Here is a 22074-nt window from a genome sequence, read left to right as displayed (position 1 = left end):
AGTCCTTTGGACTAATCTTTTCGTTGTATCCTGTTCTCTTCATTCTCCCTTGCTCCCGAAGGGATGAGACCAGTGGAGTATCTTAGATGGCTGCTGTGTGCAAAAGTTTTAAGAGTTATCACGTTGCTCTGCCATTTTCCCTTTTCCCTCTGTCACATAGCCAGCATATCTTTGTTGTTGTTGTTGTTAGTGGCCATCAAGTAGGCTCCAACTCATGGCAACCTTAGGTATAACAGAACAAAATGTTGCCTGGTCCTGTGCCATCTCTTGATCACTGATATGCTTGAGTCCATTATTGTGGCCACCTGTGTATTTTGATTGCCTTCCAACCTAGGGGGGGCTCATCTTCCAGCATTATATAATATTCTGATGTGATCCATAAGGTTTTCATTGGCTAATTTTTGGAAGTAGGTTGCCAGGCCTTTCTTCCTAGTCTGTCTTAGTCTGGAAGCTCCGTTGAAAGCTTTCTACCATAAGTTACCCTGGTAGTGTTTGCAATACTAATAATATAGCTACCAGCATCATAGCAACACACAAGACACCACAGTATGACAAGCTGACAGATGGGTGGTGTATGTCTCATTTAGAGGTTGCTTTTCCAGCCTGGGTCCCAGAATGAAGAGGAACTAGAACAGAGTTAATCCCCTACACCCGTGTACATGAGTGACAAACAAACCTTACTTGTTGTAAACCACTGATGTATTGTAGTTGCGTATTAGAGCAACACAATTTAGACTAACGTTACTGATAAAGTGTGTAATATGTATCAACTTTTTTTCTTCTTTTTTAAAATTTTGCTTTAGGTGAAAGTTTACAGCCCAAGTTAATTTCTCAGTTAAAAATTTATACTTTTATTGTTTTGTGACACTGGCTGCAATCCCCACAATATGACAGCCCACTCCCCCTTTCTACCCTGGGTTCCCTGTGTCCATTTATCCACTTCCTGTCCCTTCCTGCCTTCTTGTGCTGCTTTTGGACAGAAGCTGCCCATTTGGTCTCATATATTTGATTGAACTAAGAAGCACGTTCCTCGTGTGTGTTATTTTTTGTTTTATAGGCCTATCTAATCTTTGCCTGAAAAGTGGAACTTTAGGAATGGTTTCAGTTCTAGGTTAGCAGAGCATCCCGGGGCCATAGTTTCGGAGGTTCCTCCAGTCTGTTAGACCATAAGTCTGGTATTTTCACGTGAATTTGAATCTGTTCCACATTTTTCTCCTGCTCTGTCCGAGACTCTTTACTGTGATCCCTGTCAGGTTTGTCATTGGTGGTAGCCAGGCACCATCTAGTTCTTTTGGTCTCAGGCTGGTGGAGTCTCTGGTTCATGTGGTCCTTTAGTCCTTAGGGCTGATATTTTCTTTGTGTCTTTGGTTTTCCTCATTCTCTTTTGCTCCAAAAATAATGGGACAAACAGATGTATCTTAGATGGCCACGCACAAGCTTTTAAGACCCCAGACAATACTCACTAAAGTGGGATGTAGAACATTTTCTTAATAAACTATGTTACGGCAATTGACCTAGATGTCCCCTGAGATTATGTTCCCCAGACCCCAGCCCCAGCTATTCAGTCCCACAGTGTTTGGATGTGTCTAGGAAACTTGTACATTTGTGCTTTGGTCCAGTTATGCTGACTTCCCCTATATTGTGTGTTGTCCTTCCCATCACCAAAGTTGACACCTCTCTACCATCTAGGTAGTGATTTCCTTCCCACTCCCTCCTCTCCCCTGTAACTATCAAAGAATGCTTTATTCTGTGTGTAAATCTTTTCTTGAGTTCTTATAATAGTGGTCTCATACAATATTTGTCCTTTTGTGAATGACTTATTTCACTCAGAATAATGCCTTCCAGATTCATCTGTATTGTGAGATGTTTCAAGGATTCATCATTGTTCTATATCATCGCACAGTATTTCATTGCCTGTTGATGGGCATTTAAGTTGTTTCCATCTTTTTCCTATTGTGAATAGTGCTGCAATGAACATGGGTATGCACATGTCTATTCGTGTGACAGCTCTTATTTCTCTGGGATATATTCCTAGGAATGGGATTGCTGGACCATATGGTATTTCTATTTCTAGCTTTTTAAGGAAGCACCATATTGTTTTCCAAAGTGGTTGTACAATTTTACATTCCAACAACCAGTGCATAAGAATTCCAATCTCCCCACAACCTCTTCAACCTTTGTTATTTTGTGTTTTTTGGATTAGTGCCAGTATTGGCGGGGTGAGATGGTATCTCAATGTAATTTTGATTTGCATTTCTCCAATAGCTAATAATCGCGAGCATTTCCTTATGTGCTATTAGCCACCTGAATGTCTTCTTTGGTGAGTGTCTGTTCATATCCTTTGCCCATTTTTAAATTGGATTATTTGTCTTTTTGTTTTTTGAGTTGTTGCAGTATCTTGTAGATTTTAGAGATTAGGCCCTTATTGGTATGTCATAGCCAAAATTTTTTTTCCAGTCTGTAGGTTCTCTTTTTACTCTTTGGCGAAGTATTTTGATGAGTGTTTAAGTGTTTGATTTTTGGGAGCTCCTAGTTATCTAGTTTCTCTTCTGGTATTTGCGCATTGTTAGTTACAGTTTGTATCTTATTTATGCCATGTATTAGGGCTCCTAGCATTGTCCCTGTTTTTTCTTCCATAATCTTTACCGTTTTAGATTTTATATTTAGGTCTTTGATCCATTTCGAGTTAGTTTTTGTGTCTGGTGTAAGGAATGGGTCCTGTTTCATTTTTTTGCAGATGAATATCCAATTATTCCAGCACCATTTGTTAAAGAGACTGTCTTTTTCCCATTTAACAGACTTTGAGCCTTTGTCAAATATCAGCTACTCATAGATGGATGGATTTAGGTCTGGGTTTTCAATTCTTTTGCACTGGTCTGTGTCTGTTGTTGTACCAGTACAGGGCTGTTTTGACTACCATGGTGGTATAACAGGTTCTAAAATCAGGTAGTATGAAGCCTCCCACTTTGTTCTTCTTCTTCAGTAATACTTTACTTATCTGGAGTCTGTTCCCTTTCCATATAAAGTTGGTGATTTGTTTCTCCATCTCGTTAAAAAATGCTGTTGGAATTTGGAACTGACATTTTCACACTGTTGAGTCTTCCTATCCCTGAGCATGGTATGTTTTTCCAGTTATGTAGGTCTCTTTTGGTTTCTTGCAGTAGTGTCTTGTAGTTTTCTTTGAGTAGATCTTTTACACCCCTGGTTAGATTTATTCCTAAGCATTTGATCAAGAAGGGGGCTATTGTAAATGGTATTGATTTGGTGATGTCCTTTCTGAAATTCTATCTGTTGGTATAGAGGAAACCTACTGATTTTTGTATGTTGATCGTATATCCTGCTACTTTGTTGAAATCTTCTATTAGTTCCAGTAGCTTTCTTGTGGATTCTTTGGGGTTTTCTGTATATAAGATCATATCATTTGTGAATAGGAGTAGTTTTACCTCTTCCTTGCCAGTTTGGATGCCCTTTATTTATTTTTCTAGCTAGTATTTCCAGCACGATGTTGAGAAAAAGAGTGGTGATAAAGGGCATCCTTGTCTTGCTTTCATCCTTAAGGAAAATACTTTCAGTCTTTCTCCCTTTAGAATGATGTTGGTTGTTGGCTTTTATTATTGGCCCTTTATTATGTCAAGGAATTTCCCTTCTGTTCATATTTTGCTGAGAGTTTTTATCAGAAATGGTTGTTGGATTTTGTCAAATGCCTTTTCTGTGTTTCTTTTGTTTTATTTATGTAGTGGATTACATTGATTGATTTTCTAATGTTGAACCATTCCTGCATACCTTGAGTGAGTCTCACTTGATCATGATATATTATTTTTTTTGATATACTGTTGAATTCTATTGCCTAGAATTTTGTTGAAGATTTTTGCATCTGTGTTCATGAGGGATATTTGTTTGTAGTTTTCTTTTTTTGTGATGTCTTAGCCTGGCTTTGGTATCAGGGTTATGCTAGCTTCACAGAATGAGTTTGGGAGTATTCCTTCCTTTTCTATGCTCTGAAATAGTTTTGGTAGTATTGGTGTTAGCTATTCTCTGAAAGTTTGGTAGAATTCTCCAGTGAAGCCATCCAGACCAGGGCTTTTTTTTATTGTTGGGATTTTTTTTTTTTAAATTACCTCTTCAATCTCTTCTTTTTTTATGGGTTTGTTTAGTTTTCCTACACTGGTTTGTGTTAGTTTAGGTAGGTAGTGTGTTTCTAGAAATTTGTCCATTCCTCTAGATTTTCAAATTTGTTGGAGTACAGTTTTTTGTACTGTAACAGACAGGTTTAAACTGTTCCCTCTTCTGAAATATAACCGATGAGGTTAAACTATGCCCCCGCCCCCACCATCCAGGACAGGCTCTCTGAGTTCCCGATAAGACATTTCTGTGCTGTCTGTGTAACAACACAAGGTCGTCTTACTGCTTCTCTGCTCAAGGCCACTTCAACTGCTACCTCGCCTCCATTTAGACATGAGCGATAAGTGGAAAAGCTGGCCTTAGATAAACTTTATGTGTCATATCCCCCAGCTGTCATATTGCATCCCCACTGCACCCCCATACATGTTAATTAGTTCCTGAAATTGCCTGCTTATTCCCAGAAACTTCATGAATTATGCATAAGTTCCCTATCCCAAACCCTATAATTGCCCTAGAATCTCCAACCTTGGGGAGTTTTATTTGATACTTAGTCTCTGAGCTCCTTGCTTGACCTGATTGCAGTGAAGTCCACTTTCTCTTTCTCGAAGGTGTGGTGTCCCTCAATTGACTCGAGAGGTTGCACTGGGCAGAACCCAGTACCATCAGGTTACAATAGTATTTTCTTATGATTCTTTTTATTTCAGTTGGGTCGGTAGTGATAACATCCATCTAATTTTTTATTTGGGTTATTTGCTTCTTCTCTTATTTTTCTTTTGTCAGTTTGGCCAATGGTTTATTGTTGATTTTTTCAAAGAATCAACTTTTGTTTTTTTTTATTCTTTCTATTGTTTTTCTGTTCTCTATTTCTTTTATTTCTGCTCTAATCTTTATTATTTCCTTTCTTCTGGAGCCTAAGTGCTCCTTTTGCTGCTCTCTTTCTATTTGTTTGAGTTGTAGGGTTAATGTTTTGATTTTGGCCCTTTTTTCTTTTTGGATGTGTTCATTTATTGCTATAAATTGACCTCTAAGCACTGCTTTTGCTGTGTCCCGAAGGTTTTAGTGAGATGTGTTTTCATTCTTATTTGATTCTATGAATTTTTTATTCCATCCTTGATTTCTTCTATTACCCAGTAGTTTTTAAGCAAGGTGTTGTTCAGTTTCCATGTATTTGATTTTTTTCCTTGCAGTTTCTGTTATTGGTTTTTACTTGTATGGCATTACGATCAAAGAAGATCCCTTGCATTATTTTGATGTTTTAGATTTTGTTAAGGCTTGTTTTGTGGCCTAAAATGTGATCTATTCTGGAAAATGTTCCACATGCATTGGAAAAGAATGTATATTTTGCTGCAGTTGGGTGGAGTATCCTGTATATGTCTATGAGGTCAAGTTGGTTGATTGTGGCATTTAGATCTTCCATATCTTTATTAAGTTTCTTTCTAGAAGTTCAGTCCTTCACCAAAAGTGGTGTGTTGAAATCTCCAACTATTATCGTGGAGCTGTTTATTCCTCTTTTCAATGCTGTTTGAGTTTGTTTTATGTATTTTGGAGCCCTGTCTTTGGGTGTATATATATTTATTATGGTTATGCCCTCCTGGTGTATTGACCCTTTAATCATTATATAATGTCCCTCTTTATTCTTGATGGTGGATTTTGCTTTAAAGTCTATTTTATCAGAGGGTAAAATTGCCACTCTTGCTCTCTTTTGGTTGTTGTTTGCTTGATATTTTTTTTCCCAACTTTTGGGTTTTAGTTTGCTTATGTCTTTGCATCTAAGGTGTGTCTCTTGTAGACATCATGTAGACGGATTATGTTTTTTAATCCATTCTGCCACTGTCTGTTTACTGGTGCATTTAGGCCATTTACATTCAGTGTAATTATTGATAGATATGAGTTTACTGTTGTCATTTTGATATATTTTGTGTGTGTGTAGTATTAACAGTTTCTTTGTTCTGCTTAATTTTCTGTGCTGAGTTCTTTTTGTTTATGTATTTTCTTTTCATCTCTTTCATTATTGTTGATTTTGTGTTTGCTGAGTCTTTAGATTTTTGTTTTTTATTTTGTTGGGTAGGTTTGTTACTTTCCTTTGTGGTTGCCTTTAAATTTACCTTTATTTTTCTAAGTTTAAACCAGTCTTTTATTTCTTGACATCACCTTAACTTCCTCTCCAGATGGAAGTTCTATGACTACACCGTTTATTCCCTCTTTTTTGTTCTGATGTTGTCGTCGTGTACATATTGATGTCTCCGGTTCCTATTTTCAGTCTTTTAGCTTTGATTTGTTTTTGTGAATTCTCTATGTGGGTTAATAACTGGTTGATTTGTTCTGTGTCTTAGTCTTGGATTGTTGTCTGATGTTGTTGTTTCTCTAACCGGAAGACTGCTTTTAATATTTCTTGTAATTTTGGTCTGGTTTTTACATATTCCCTGAATTTCTGTTTATCTGGAAATGACTAATTTTGCCATCATATTTGAGAGATAATTTTGCTGGATATATAATTCTTGGCTGGCAATTTTTTTCCTTCAAGACTTTATATATGTCATTTCATTGCTTTCTTGCTTGCATAGTTTGAGTAATCAGAGCTTAGTTTTATTGGTTCTCCTTTGTAGGTGACTTTTTGTTTATCCCTAGCCACTCTCAAGGTTTTTCTTTGTCTTTGGTTTTGGCAAGTTTGATTACAATATGTCTTGGTGACTTTCTTTTGGGATCTATCCTTTATAGGATTCATTGAGCTTCTTGGATAGATATCTTCTCATCTTTCATGTTATTAGGGACATTTTCCACCAGCACATCTTCAACAATTCTCTCTGTGTTTTCTGTTATCCTCCCCCTGTCCCCATTCAGGTATTCAGATCACTTGTAGGTTTTTGATATTATCCCACATAATACTTAGACTTTCCTCATTTTTTTTCATTCTCTTTTCTGATTTTTCCTCAAACAAATTGGTGTCAAGGAATTTATCTTCAATCTCACTAATGCGGACTTCCATTGTCTCAGTTCTGCTCCTGTGACCTTCTATTGAGTTTTCTAATTCTGAAATTTTATTGTTAAGCTTTTGGATTTCTAGTTGCTGTCTCTCTATGTTTTCTAGCAGCCTGTTTATTCTGTTTTTTCTTTTTTTCCCTTGTATTATTTTCCTGAATTCTTCTATTGCTTTGTCTGTATGTTCCTTGGCATGGTCTGAGTTTTGCCTGATCTCCTTCATGATCTCTTGGAGAGCTCTGTATATTAGTCTTTTGAATTCTTTATCAGGTAGTTCCATTTCTTATCTACCTCCAGAAGGTTTTTCTGGTTCTTTATTTTGGTTGCTTGCTGGAGCCATCTTGTCCTGCTTCTTTATATGATTTGATATTGACTGCTGTCTCTGAGGCATCAATAAGTTATTATATTTATTTATTTATTGTATTTTTGTTTACTGCATTCTGTATTTTTTGTTTTGTTTTGATATGCCCAAGTAGGCTGGGCATGTGTTCTCCATTGCCTGTTGGCATCATTGAAGCTCTCACATCCTGTCTCTAGGTGGTCAGAGCAGCTACTAGATGTTACCAGGTGTGTGAGAGTCTGTTCACTGTTCTTGCAGGGGTGTGATTATTCAGGGCACAGGTGTCTGGGTCATTGTTCACTGTGTGTGGTGCATGTTCTCACCTACAGTCCTAGGCAGGCAGGGCTGTGTGGGAATGTTCAGAGCAGGCACAGTTCTCTGGTTGCAGTGGGGGCAGGTGTTTTGCGGCACAAGGCAGGGGGCTGTCGGCTACCCCTGGGGGCCTGGATGAAGGGTTCGTCCCTGTTCACTAGAGTGAGTAGTTGTGGGGGGGCAGTGTAGCTGGTCTTTGGGCACCCAATGTCATTGGATGGAGGGATTGGGAGGCACCACTAATTCTCAAGTCCCTGTCCTGGGTGGCTAGATGGAGTGGATGGTACTGCTGGCCCTCAGGCCCTGGTTTGGGTGGGTGAGGTCCCTTCTTAGGGAGTGGGTGGTGTCGAATGTCACAAATCTGCAGCTCCCCTTTGGCTGCTGCAGGTGAAAATGGGCTTCAGTTGTATGCCCTGCTGTTTCATGCTAATGAGGGTGTGCGGTGTTGAATTGGCCCACAAGGGACTGGGCAGGATGAAGGTCGCTGCAAGTCCATGGACCCCATATGCCAGTGGCTAGGTGAAGGGGCAGGGCTTCCCAACTTGCCCTGAGTTCCCAGCTTAGGGGGTGTGGCGTTGTTGAATGCTGTGGGACTGGTGTTGGAGCAGGGTGGGTGAGGGGATGGGTGAGGGGAAGGAAGTGCTTCTCCACTGTGAAGCTCTGGTGGGGAGGGATTATTTTTCCAGTGCACACGGTAGGTTGGTAGCTTGCACTTAATTTTTGCAGGTCTGGTGTTGCTTCTGTTTGGTTCTGGAGGTGCGAAGAGATTCACTGCTGCTTGGCTGCACCAGATGCGGTGGGCCTTGGCTTGGGATGTTGTTGCTTGCCTCAGCCTGTGTGTGCTGTGCAGACTCAGCTAGAAGGGCACCAGTGATCCTGCAATCTGTAGTTTTGCATTTCTGCTTGCTTCTGAATTCTCCTTCCACCTGCCTCTCAGTCCAATTCTTCAGTTTTGTCTTAGATGATTAGGGTTCCTAGACTGTCATATATATTCACTTGTTTTTTCAGTCTTTGTTGTAAGAGGGACAACAGGAAGCATCTGACTATTCTGCCATCTTTGGCCCTGCCTCTCCTGTATCAGCTTTTATAATGGTGATTTTACACATATATTTTCTCACTCTATTCTCACAAAAAACCTTTTGAGAATGTTTTACTTTCTCCATTCTACTGATAAAGAATATTAAAACTAAAAAAAAAAAAAAAATTTCCAAATTACTCTGAGAGTCAAAAAATGGCAGAATAGATGAAATTAGATGTTCTTCCCCTAATCCTTAGCTCTTTTCACTATATCTTGTCTGCCTAAATTACAGGGCAGAAACCAGCAGAAACTCAGTGAGTAAATTTGGGGAATGGAAGTGGTCGATCTTAAAAAGCCCTCATTCTTCCATTGGCGGCGTAGAGTCACCATTCATTCCTCAATTTCAAATATAAAGGAGCCTCTCATGATGCCTGCATAGACAATCTGGCCACATAAAAAACATGGGATGTTGATGAGAACACAAGGATGGTGTTTGACCCTGCCAGGTCCTTTAAGGTGCCAGACCCATATGTAGGTCTCACAGAGGGACCACATAATACTAGACCTTCACAATCCTCTCCCGGGTCCCAGCATTGGTTCTAAACCACTTGCCTCATTCAGTGCTTTGCTACTGCCTCTATTTTCCTGTCTTCAACAATCCTAACTACAATTAGGATTCTCCCTCCGGCTATGCTACTTCAGATGCTCTGGTTAAATTTCCGCCTAATATCACAGCCCCTCTAATCCCCTACTTTGGCACAGCCCTTGCCTCATGAGTAACTCTCCCTTCCACCCTCTTTCTGTCTCTAACCTTATAATCAAATAAAATTTAAAAAAATTAAAACAAAAATTATAGACATATTTTGTGATAGGTAAGACTAATAGACGTAAGTGGTCATCAGTTCACCTAAATGGCTACTATATTGTTACTTTGGAGAAGTGAAGCACGATTTCATTTTTTCCCTGTCTTCATTTGTTTAGAAGCATCCAAAATCAATGTCATAAGGAATAATTTCTCAGAAACTCTGAACTTTTTGATGATTGTTATTATGTTCCTTCACTGTGTAAATTTTATTTAGAAAAGATAGAAATAAAGAAATAAATTAGTGCTATGACAAAAAATAAGGAGAATAAGAGGAATAGAGGATGATGGAGTGTTGGTGAGCTATTTTAGTTATGGTAGCCAGGGAACGCATATTTGATACAGTGACTAGGGGAAGAGATCTAGGAAAAGTGAGGGAGCAGCCCTTGGTTTTATCTGGGGAAGACTGTTTAGCCAGAAGGAACAGCAAGTGCAAGGGGCCTAAGGTGGGCACATACCCAGCACAGCAAGGACACCAAAGTGGCTCATGTGAGGAAGCAAGGAGTGTGGTCAGAAATGAGGTGAGAAAGGAGCTAGCCTTGTTCAATATGTGACCATCTGGGGCCAGGTCTATAAATTAGCCTAACCTTACTGCTTAAGTGTGTAATCTGTAAGGACTTTAGATTTTACTCAGAGGGAAATCAGAGCCTACTGGAAAGCTTCAACAGAGGAGTGAATGATCAGACATGTGTTGTAACAGGACTGCACTGGTTACAACACGGAGAATAGACTGTAGGGCAGAGAGGGTGGAGGTAGTGAGAACAGTTAGGAGGCTGCAGGCAATCATTAGTGATAGCTTGGGCCAGGTGCTGGCGGTGAAGGTGGAGAGCAGTAGGTTTCAGGAGCCATCTTGAAAGTACAGCTGACTTGGGCTGGGAAAGAAAGAGAGGTCAGGAAGATGAGGTGGAACCAAAAGAGGGGATCAAGGGGTAGTCAGTGAAATAAGAAGAAACCGAGAGAGGACTTGATCCTGGGAGCCAAGTAAGTGGTGAGGACGGAGTAAGCAGGGCTGTGCCAAACGCTGCTGCTGGGCCAAGGCAAATGAAGGCTGAGGAGTGACCATTGAATCTGGCTACTGGGAGGTCACTGGTGAAAACAAGAGCATTATTGGAGAGGCTGCAGAGTAAACGAGAGAAGAGGAAGAAGACACAGCAAATCTAGATAATTTATTAGAGGAGGTGTCTATATCTAGAAGTTCCTGGATGCTGCAAACCGTTAATGAGCTTGGCTGCTAACTAAAAGGCTGGAGGTTCAAGTCCACCCAGAGGCATCTCAGAAGAAAGGCCTGGTGATCTACTTCTGAAAAATCTGCCATTGAAAACCTTATGGGGCACAGTTCTTCTCTGACACATGTGGTGTCACCATGAGTTGGAGTTAACTGACAGCAACTGGTATTTGGTTTCTTCTGAGAAAGCTAACACACAGAGGTGAATGTCCCCATGTAAATGCCAATCTTTGGGGTAGGAGAGGACAGGGAGCCAGGGAGGCTATTTCCATGCTACTCTGCACTAGGGGTGTGCAAAGGGCTGTGGGCAGCCCCCCGAGTGAAGCTTGAATTCTGCACAAGCCTGAGGATGTGGGTTTTTTTCCAAAACATGATTGTTCAAGCACTTTCTGCATGAATTTCCTTTGGTCTATGTGACGGCCATTTTTAATTTAAATCAGATACTTTCTTAAGAGCCGGAGACTTACTCTGCCATCTCTTATTCCAGAATGTTGGGTACTTTGTGTTTGGTAAGAATTTGCTTCACATATAATTTCTGGGAGTGCACTAGGAAATACACTCACACATACATTAACGTGGAGCAGTTAACATGCTTATTTTTGCTTTGATTCAAGCAGAGGTTTAATAAAGCATTTTCTTTATTCAGGCTCTCAATCACCAGCCCTGGGGAGAGTTCTGTCCTGGGTCTCAGATCACAAGCAGGACCTCTTCAGCACTCCAGGACAGTCAGGACTCTGAATATTGCCATTAGCCTTAGCAAAACAATGCTGCCTCAAAACATATGCAGCATTTCTAGTACTCATGACCTGGGTGGAACAATTCACTGCTTTCTTCCATGGATTTTTTAGCTAAATTTCACTTAAATCAAATGTGGATTGACCCCACAGAAAGAATAACCTTACAAAAAGATTCACAGTACAATATATGAAAACAGAAAGCATTCCAATAGCATTAAAACTGTGGTTGTGTTTTAACTAAAATTTAGCTGATCCACACTCAGCTCTTCAGAAAGATAACTATTACATAAAGTAAGATATTTACTGTTTATTCCAGTTCAGATTCCACCTCCTTCAAAATGCTTTCCCAGGCTACACTAACTGGAAGGAAATTCTCGCCTCTGATCTTCTATAGCACATTGGGAAACTACCCCTTGAAGCCTTGTCATTCATTTTAGAGTATTCATAGGTATCATTTCTCAGGTGTATCTCTCCTCCTCAACTTGAATATAACTTCCCTGGGAGAACCAAATCAGTTGCTGTTGAGGCGATTGCCAATTCACAGCGACCCCACGTGTGTCGGAGTAGAACTGTGCTCCATGGGGTTTTCAGTGGCTGGTTTTTCAGAAGTAGATTGCCAGGACTTTCTTTAGAGCACCTCTATGTGGACTTGAACTGCCTCTGGGTGGACTTGAGTCACCAACCTTTTGGCTAGCCGTTAAGTGTGCGAAAGGCTCTGTTTTCAGAGCCTATGTGCCCCAGCAACCAATTGTTTAATGGATCTTCTTGCTCATTTGTGTTGTTTTGTTCACATTTGGCATGAGGCAAACATGGTTTGAGTAAAAAAATTATTCAGCCACAGTGACTTCATGTCAGGGACTAGGCTACATGATTTCCAAGGTTCTACAAGTCCTGTGACTGTTGATCTACCATCACCATCCATGTAGCTTTCCATGAAATTCTCTCTCTCTAGTTTCTAATTTCAGTCATTTGCTTATTTTCTACACGAAGGCCTCCCAAGAGAGGCCAATGCTAACTTTCCTAACTCCCCATGAACTGTTTACTTTCACGTCTGCACCCAGCAGCACCTGACATCCTGGCCTGAACTAGGACCCTGCAGTGCATCTTGTTTTATTTTATAGATGAGGAAGGAAACTGAGGCACGGGGAAGTGCAATGGCTTGCCCAGAGTCTCCCAGCGTCCTCCTGACCATGCAAAAGCTCCAACCAAGTCCTCTCAGCCCCAAAGCCAGTGTTCTCTCCAATAGCCATCGATATCATCATGTAAAGAGGAGAACACCAAGGGCTTTATGTCTTTTGGCAATAATTCACATGATGAAATGAGATTATAGTCTCTCTTATGAATGTTAAAAAACCCAAACCAAACCCATTGCCTTCATATCAATTCTGACTCATAGCAACCCTTCAGGACAGGGTAGAACTGCCCCACAGGGTTTCCAGGGAGTGCCTGGTGGATTTGAACTGCTGACCTTTTGCTTAGCAGCCATAGCCCTTAACCACTGTGCCACCAGGGTTTTCTTATGAATACTGAGGTGAATACTGAGGAACCCTAAAACAGCATATATTTTGGTACCAAAGGATCTAGCGTGACACTTTTGTTGGTTCAAAAAATGCTCAAATAATCTGTTTAAGTATAATTCCCAATTGATAGACCATGGACTGCTAGAAGAACAAACAAATTTGTCTTGGAGGAAGTACAGCCAGAATGCTCCTTAGAAGCAGGGATGGCGAGACTAAGTCTCACATACTTTGGACTTGTTATCAGGAGGTACCAGTCCCTGGAAAAGGAAATCATGCTTGGTAGAAGGTCAGTGAAAAAGAGGAAGACCCTCAATGAGATGGACTGACACAGTGGCTGCAACAAGGGGCTCATGCATAGTAAGGATTGTGAGGATGGCACAGGACCGGGCAGTATTTCTTATTGTTGTACATAGGGTTGCTATGAGTAGGAACTGACTGGACAGCACCTAGCAACAGCAACATATGAAAAAAAGGAGGTTTTTTTGTTTGTTTTGTTTTGTTTTTAACATTAGTTAAAAATTAAGCAAGGATACTTGGGGGAAATAGCCTAAATTTAGCCTTGAGAATTAGTGCCGAGACAGTGGAAATGATACTAGCTTCTTGGCCTGGGCTCTCCCACCTGCAAATCACAGCTCCAAGCTTGTAAGTTTGTTCGGTAGGGAGATGACAAATCACACTCAAAGACATTAGTACATAAACATGAGCCTGGCTAGACACAACCTGTGCAAAGTAGCGCTTCATATCAGATAATTCGTTTTGCCATCTGGAAATGTACAGAGATAGCATATATTGAGATCTTGTGGCTCAGACCAGACTCAGTGTGAAAGTGAGGATAAGAACTTGGTCAGAATCATGGAGACTGCACTGTGCACATGGAAAAGGCTCTTTTCTCATGACTAGACCAGTGAAAACACCTGTAGCCTGGAAAGAAGGTGTGTTTCTGTGTGCACATAATTCCTCGTGTCATCAGCAGGAGTGTGACTCTGACTGCTGCTCTGTGGAGTTTTTAAGGTCCTTTTTGACTGAGTGGAGTCTGAGTTTCTAGAATGGATTTTGTTCATTTCCCACTGAGATGGGGGAAATCTGCACATGGCAGTTTATGAATTGCATCTGCCAGCAAGGCTCTGAAAGAGTACTGGAGGGGGGCAATCTGTGTCTGTGAAGCTCTCTGGACTGAACTGAATTCGGGCTTGTGACACACAATAACATCTGTGTGTGACCCAGCAGCCTGAAAACTGCTGCCCTGCAAGGGAAGACACGTGCCGAGTGAGGACAAGAGGAGGCTCTTGTCAAGCTTGTTCAGCTTAGAGACCTGGGTTGCTTGTCTATTGGGAGAAATAAAACAATAAATAAATAGATTCCTTGCTTATGTGCAGCCTGATCTTTTTCTCCATCCTTTCATTTCTAATTCTCCAAAGTATCGTTTCCCTTTGATTTGGGGCATCCGTTTACGGCACTTTTACGTACACATGTATACAGCACCCATGCATGCAGGCACAGACGCCAATTTGTATTTCCAGATTCCTGTGGCTTTTCTGTTCTGCTGGCATACATAATGAGATGCAAGAGTTCTTATCCCCTTTCTGTTAACATAATTTAGAGTTCTCCCTGTGCTCAGAGCACATAGCTAAGTCCTGCATCACCAGCAATAACAGTGCATTTTTAACAGCCTGTCTAGATATTTTGCTTAATTCTTTCCAAGCACCAATTGCTGGCCCTTACAAAGGTTAGCTAAAGAAGACACTGAAGCTGGGAATCCAACTGTGTGAGCAGAAAGAGAGCTGCGAATTCTATCACGTAGATAGCAGATCAAGTTAGTAGTATTGCACTTGGAGTTCTGGCAATTCCAGATGCAGGTCATCCATCTTTAGGCAAGTCAGCTTTCCCAAGCCCAGGTACAGTCTCGGTTAGCTGAGCTTTTTTGTTTGTTTGTTTTGTTTTTGCTTTAGCTTTGTTTTTAACAGGTGTTGGAACTTAAAAATGAGAAATCTGAACTACATAACACATTTTTTTCTTCTGCATGTCGTTTTACATAGGCTCAAAAAGGCAGAAGAAAGGGAAGGTGGGATTGACCTAAAACTCCCCACCAAGTAATCCAGGAACATGAGCCCCCTCTGAGGAAGGGTCCCCCGTGTGACTTACATAGTTGAGCACATTGATGAGCAAGCCTCCATGCTGACAGATGACTGCAGAGCAAAGGTATGAGGAAATGTGGTACTGACACAGGAGCCACTGCCAAGCACTTAAACATGAACTTAGAAAATACGTGCTTAGTTAGAATTTTTATTTGTAAAACATATAACCACTATTTTATCGTCAGAACAATCCATTTCCACAAAACGTCCTCAGGACAACTTTTGGGGAAAACACAACTGTGGAAAAAAAATCTCCAGCCAACAACACAGACTTCTTGTCCAGTCTTTGGACCCCAAAGGAGTAAGGAAACATGAACACTTAAATCAGATTCCTATGCTGGGAGCTAACTGTTGACCATTTGACTCAAGCACTACCCTCCCCACCAAGAAGAGGACATAGTACTCACCAGTCATCAGGGTGTAGTAATTGGGGTAAGAGAGACTGGGGAAGTCTGGGGTCAAGTAATCCACTTTTACTCCCCTGCTCACAATCTCTTTGAAACCAGGCAAGGACTCCAGGCTCTCCTCACTGATGTAGTCTGATCGAAAACCATCCAGCAGAAACACCAGGAGTTTCCGGTGGGCAGAGGCTGGCTGAGCCAGGCTGAGCCCAAGGACCAGCAGGAGGGCCCTGAGCTTCACTGCCATGCTGTCAGGAGCCTGCCAAGCCTGGCTGGCACAGCCGTCCCCTTGCAGAGACTGAGGATAGAGATTCTGTAGCTATTCTCTCCTCTAGGGGCTGGACTTTGAGCTGCTGGCCTTACTGAGCCAAGTTCACTTGCAGAATTTAAAGGTATAGCACCCCCTTTTAAAAAATCTCTGCTCATCCTCTACTAGGAAGTCCACAGACTGACACCTTGGGATAAGCCAGATCTCCAAACAAGCCAGAATTAACATCAGAGGAGAGAGTGCAACCTTATTATTTTTGGTGAATGTTCCAGGAGTACAGCACCCACAGGGGATAGAACTTTAGAAGACAACAGTCAACACAGACTTCACAGCTGGGCTAACCAAAGGGAGGAGCCGAGGAAAAGGGCTGTCTTTTAATTTGATGTTATCCCAGTCCTTTGCCTGATTTAAACTCCCTTAGTGACTTTTTCACTTAAAATTTAGTAACACAAACCTTTAAACTCACTATATAAACAAGAGATAATAAATTTAAGTGGCCCTATTTGCCAGCTTTTCCACAGCATCTCCACAGTCATAGCATTTAAAAACAAATTATTTGTCTACATCTGTTATGCATTGAATTGTGTCCTCCCAAAATGTGTGTCACCTTGGCTAGGCCATGCTTCCCAGTATTGTGTGACTGTCCTCCATTTTTTCATCAGATTTGATTTTCCTATGTGTTGTAAATCCTACCTCTATGATGTTAATGAGGCTTAATTAGAGGCAGTTATGTTAATGAAGCAGGACTCAATCTACAAGTTTAGGTTGTATCTTGAGTCAAACTCTTTTGAGACATAAAAGAAAGAAGCAAGCAGAGAGACAGGGGGACCTCATACCTCCAAGAATGAAGAACCAGGAGGGGAGCACGTCCTTTGGACCCAAGGTTCCTGCACTGAGAAGCTTCTAGATCAGGTGAAGATTGATGACAACGACCTCCCCCAGACCCAACAGAGAGAGAAGGCCTTCCCCTGGAGCTGGTGCCCTGAATTCAGACTTCTAGCCTCCTAGACTGTAAGAGAATAAATTACCATTTGTTAAAGCCATCCACTTGTGGTATTTCTATTATAGCTGCACTAGATAACTAAGACAACATCGTAGCTCCCCCTTTTTTTTTAATATGCATCTATATGTTCAGTTTAGTGTTTTATTTTTCAAATAACAAGTTGCTGAAGTCTGGACTTGTCTGTAGGAGGAAGTGGCTTATAGGAGAGCCATAGATCCAGAGAGAAGGTCCCAGAGTTGGTCATCACTGTAGATTGGTCTGAGGTAGCCCTGCTCCAACATGGCAGTAAAGAGATCCAGAGCTGGAAGACAAGAGTCCAAAATGGAAAATCAGAGTTAGAAACAACCAGCCAGGCACAAGTGGATCAAGAGACGTTGTTGTTGTTAGGTGCCGTCGAGTAGCTTCCAACTCATAGTGACCCTATGCACAACAGAACGAAACAATGCCCAGTCCTGCGCCATCCTCACAGGTGTTGCTATGCTTGAGCTCATTGCTGCAGCCACTGTGTCAATATACCTCGTTGAGGGTTTTCCTCTTTTTTGCTCACCCTCTAGTTTACCAAGCATGATGTCATTCTCCAGGGACTGATCCTTCCTGACAACATGTCCAAAGTATGTGAGATGTAGTCTCGCCATCCTTGCTTCTAAGGAGCATTTTGGTTGTACGTCTTCCAAGACAGATTTGTTTGTTCTTTTGGCAATCCATGGTATATTCAATATTCTTCACCAACACAATAATTCAAAGGCGTCAATTCTTCTTCAGTCTTCCGTATTCATTGTCCAGCTTGGGTCAGGCATACCTTAGTCCTCAAAGTGACATCTTTGCTTTTCCACACTTTAAAGAGGTCTTTTGCGGCAGATTTGCCCAATGCAATGTGTACTTTGATTTCTTGACAGCTGCTTCCATGGGTGTTGATTGTGTATCCAAGTAAAATGAAATCCCTGACAACCTCAATCTTTTCTCCGTTTATCATGATGTTGCTTATTAGTCCAGTTGCGAAGATTTTTGTTTTCTTTATGTTGAAGTGTAATCCATAGTGAATGCTGCGGACTTTGATCTTCATCAGTAAGTGCTTCAAGTCTTCTTCACTTTCAGGAAGCAAAGCAAAGTTGTGGCATCTGAGGAGATGTAGTTAGCGCTAAATCCACTGATTCTGGGGGTACCCTAAACCAGAAAAACCAAACACATTGCCATTGAGTCATTTTCAACCATAGGGTTTTCTTGGCTGTAATCTTTAAAGAAACAGATCGTCAGGTCTTTCTTCCATGACACCTCTAGGTAGGTTCGAACCACCAACCTCTAGGTTAGTGGTTGAGCACAAACCATTTGTACTACCCAGGGACCTAGAGTGGTTCTTTTAGTTGTCATAAAATTAAATTAAATAATTTGTGGAAGGCTTATAAATGTGCATGGCCCATAGTAAGTGCTTAGCAAATGTTAGAAATTATTAGACCTGTTGCCATTGAGTCAATTCTGACTCATAGCAACCTATATATTCAAAGTAGAACTGCCCCATAGAGTTTCCAAGGGGCAATGGTAGATTTAAATTGCCGACCTTTGGGTTAACAGCCGGGCTCTTAACCACTGCACCACCAGGGCTCCTAGAAATTACAGCATAATAATTTTGCTTGGATCCTGATGAAACTTGCAAGGCTCAGGGACAAGTTTCATAGGGACTGAAGGCAGTCTGCCACCAGCCACCCTAATCTTGATCCATTCTAAAATACCTCTCCCACCTGGTCTTGTGCCTGTGCCTTCTTTTCCTCTTCTTTTGTTCTATTGTTTAAAGTTCAAGTCCTTACCTGTGACAACTGTGTCACTTCCTAAATTGTGCTGCAAAAAACAGGAAACACATTCACCAGATTACTCAGACAAGGATCAGATTAATTTTTTATAATAAGAAGTAATGCTGCTTATAATTTTAAAAATAAAAATAGAGGAGGCTTGTTTTTAATGTTTGTTAGCTTGAAAACATACTGTTGTTTATATTTGTTTGAGTTGTGTGGTATTATTGTTGTTCCAAAAAAACAAGAAAGAAAAGAAGGAAGGGAGCAAGGACAGGAGAAGCTGCTGATGTGCTGATGAGCTGCCCTGACACCAACCATGACACATATTAAAAGAAGACTTTCCTCCCATGGTGAGTGAGGACCCAAGGAGGCAGCAGACCCAGCTAGATGTGCTCCTCTATGTCATTTCCTGAGCAGTTCAGGGGTTTCTGGACTGTGGAGCTGGTATAATAGTACAAGTCCAGATGATTTTGTCAGGGGTAGTCCGTCTGGCCCTACGTTCATTTGGGAAAGGTTAAGCACCCTACGTTTTAAAAATGAGTATGAAAGGAGCCTCCAACACCCAGATAGCTCAGTCAGTAAAGCATCAAACTTTTAATCTGAAGGTCCAGGCATTTGTCCATAGATCACCTAACTTTATACCAAAACCCAAATGTTACAAAAGGGGCATCCACTTCTCTCTACCCCTAGCAGGGTGTACACCCAAAATATGGCTCCCTGAGTGCCTTGTCCAGCTGTTGAGGATGACAACTCTGAACTAACCCACTCTAACCTAGAGTGTTCCCAGATCCCGAACGTTTCCCAAGGCTCTATGGATATTGCTGTGATGTAACTAGGGTGAGGGAATTGTTAATATGCATCATATTTGCTCTATGATGATGTTGAAGGTCATATTGTTATATGCTAACATTTAGATAGTTTCTCTAAAATTTTGAATCAATAAATTATTGTAAATAAGCATCTCTAATATACATATCAATATCTGAAAAGAGAAAGAAACATGTGAGATGGAACTTAAACCAAGTAAATCTTATTGTTGTTCATGGTCATATCCCTGGTCTTGTATCTTCTGACTTAGAAAAGGTTGAAAATAAAAGCTAAGTAGGCAATAAATCTGAAAAATGTGGTTAATATTAAGTGTCCAAAATCTTGTGGTTCAAGATCTTGTGGGTTTATCATCTAGAGGTCCTCCCTTGGGGATGGTTATCAGCACCTAGTACTTATCATTGCTTCTTGCCACTTGTTTTCCAAAGGGTGGCAATGGTATAAGGTGATTGCCCACAGAGGTTTTACCCAGATAATGCAGAAAAATGAAACATTTCCTCTGGACCTTGGAACCATTTTTTCCCTGAAAGTTGTTCCAGGTCTTGCTAGGGACACTCATGGGCACTTAGGAATATGTTTCCCATGTTGGTCAGCCTCTGCTGCCTCGCCTCCATGGAGGGAATGGGAGGTGCAAGGAAAGAATCCTGATCTTGGAGAAAGAAGACACGATTCCAGAATCTAGATTCTAGCTTTATACAATTGTGTGATTCTGAACAAATTGACTTTCCATGCTTCAGTTTTCTCCTCTGAAAAGTGACAGAAGCCTTAAGGTCATTTCTAGCTCTAAAATCAATAAGATTCGAAAGTGGTGGCTCATGTCAGCCCATGTTGGCCCATTTCAACCCCTATTTTCCCTAGAAATTAGCAGTATTACCTCCTCAAAATTCCTGCCACAACCCTTGACTTGCCGATGGGTCATGGTTGCTTGGCCAGAGAGACACCAGCTCACTGCCACCTGGATTCACTATCTTGGATCTCAGCCACCAAGGACTTCGGACAGGGAGCACAGGAAGGTAACTCCACAGAGCTCCCAGCAGGACGGTGCACCCAATAACCAGGGATACATGCTTTCCCAACCCCCATCCTTCTTCCCACTACTCTGCTGTTTGCCAACGGGCCATGGTTGCTTGGCTGGACTGACACTAGCTCACTGCTGCTAGGGTCAGGCCCACCACCACAAGCCGACACTTTCAGTGCCATTTTTTTTGTTGTTGTTTGGTTGGTTGGTTTGTATTTTTGTTTGTTTTTTGATTTTTTTTATACTTTTTTGTTGTTGTTGTTTCTTCTCTCTCTCTCTCTCCCTTCCTTTCCATTCTCCTGCCCAGCTAGCCTCATGTGCCATCCCCTCCCCTTCTTGACAGGGCTGTGATTTTTTTGGTTTGTTTGCTTTGTTCTTTGTTTGTTTGTTTTTTAATTTTTTTTTTTTGGCTTTTTTTGTTTGTTTGTTTATTCTCAGTCTCTCTCTTCCTTCATTTCCTTTCTCCTGCCAAGCTAGCCCCGTGTGCCATCCTCTCCTTTTATTGGCTGGCTGTGATTTTTTGGTTTTTTTTTTGCTCTTTTTCTTCTTTTTTTCTGTTTCTTCTCTCTCTCTCCTTTCCTTTCTCCCACCCACCTAGCCCTGTGCACCACCCCACCCTTTCCAGAGGGGCCGGGCTGCACAGCTTGGTTGGAGAGTCACTGCACTTGGCCTCCCAGATCTGCATCATCGTCACTGACCAGATCCCTCAGTGCCATTTTATTTTTTGTTGTTATTGTTTCTTCTCTCTCTCTCCCTTCCTTCCTTTCCTTTATCCCATATACCCAGCCCTGTGCACCACCCCAACTTTTTGGTGGCTGTGCTGTACAGCTTGGCTAGAGAGCCTCAGGCATATGGCTTCCATGGGTCTGCACTGCCCCCACAGGCTACCTCCATTGGCACCATGTTTTTTATTTTTCTTAATCTTTCCTCTTCTCCTTTTCCTTCTCCCTCTCACCTATGCTCTGTGTTGCCTCTGCCCCTTCCTGACAGGCCATGCCATGCCACTTGGCAAGAGAGACATCAGCTCTCTGCCACCCCAATTCTGCCTTACCGCCAAGGGCTGGCGTACCCACTACCATATTTTGTTGTTGTTGTTTTTATTTTTTTATTATTTGTATTTATCTGATTGTTGGCTACTTTTCTCTCTTTCCCCCCTTTCCTTTATCTTGCCCACCTAACCCCATGGATAACCCATGCCGCTTCTCAACAGACAGAGCCACACCACTCAGCTAGAGAGCCGCCAGCTCACAGCTTAGCCGAGTCTGCCTTGCCCCTACCCACCAAATCCTACCGCACTATCATTTTATTTTCTTTCTTTTTATTTATTTTTTTTTACTTCATTTTTTGCCTTTTTTGCCAACCATTGCATGAAATGTCACTTGGGTCTCTAAAGCATCCTCCCAGTTCTTCCAACTGTATCTAATATATATATAATAAAGGATATATCGGTTTTGCTGGTTGTGGAATGCCCTCCGTATACAGTCTGAGCCCAAGCTCTGTTCTGTCTAAATATCCTGTTCTA

General features: G+C 41.4%; 1 protein-coding gene across 1 annotated transcript in view; it reads right to left on the bottom strand.

Moving 5' to 3' along the window:
- ENPP6 (ectonucleotide pyrophosphatase/phosphodiesterase 6) overlaps positions 1-15983 on the bottom strand; it is a 212846-nt gene extending 196863 nt beyond the window's left edge. The window contains exon 1 of the mRNA XM_004389670.1: positions 15658-15983. Coding sequence (XP_004389727.1) covers positions 15658-15898 — 241 coding nt within the window. The 5' untranslated portion in view covers positions 15899-15983. The remainder of the gene's footprint in view (positions 1-15657) is intronic.
- Positions 15984-22074: the final 6091 nt, after the last annotated feature.

This window comes from Trichechus manatus, unplaced genomic scaffold, assembly GCF_000243295.1.
Source record: "Trichechus manatus latirostris isolate Lorelei unplaced genomic scaffold, TriManLat1.0 scaffold00254, whole genome shotgun sequence".
Taxonomy (NCBI): Eukaryota; Metazoa; Chordata; class Mammalia; order Sirenia; family Trichechidae; genus Trichechus; species Trichechus manatus.
This window is presented reverse-complemented; position numbering and strand designations above follow the sequence as displayed.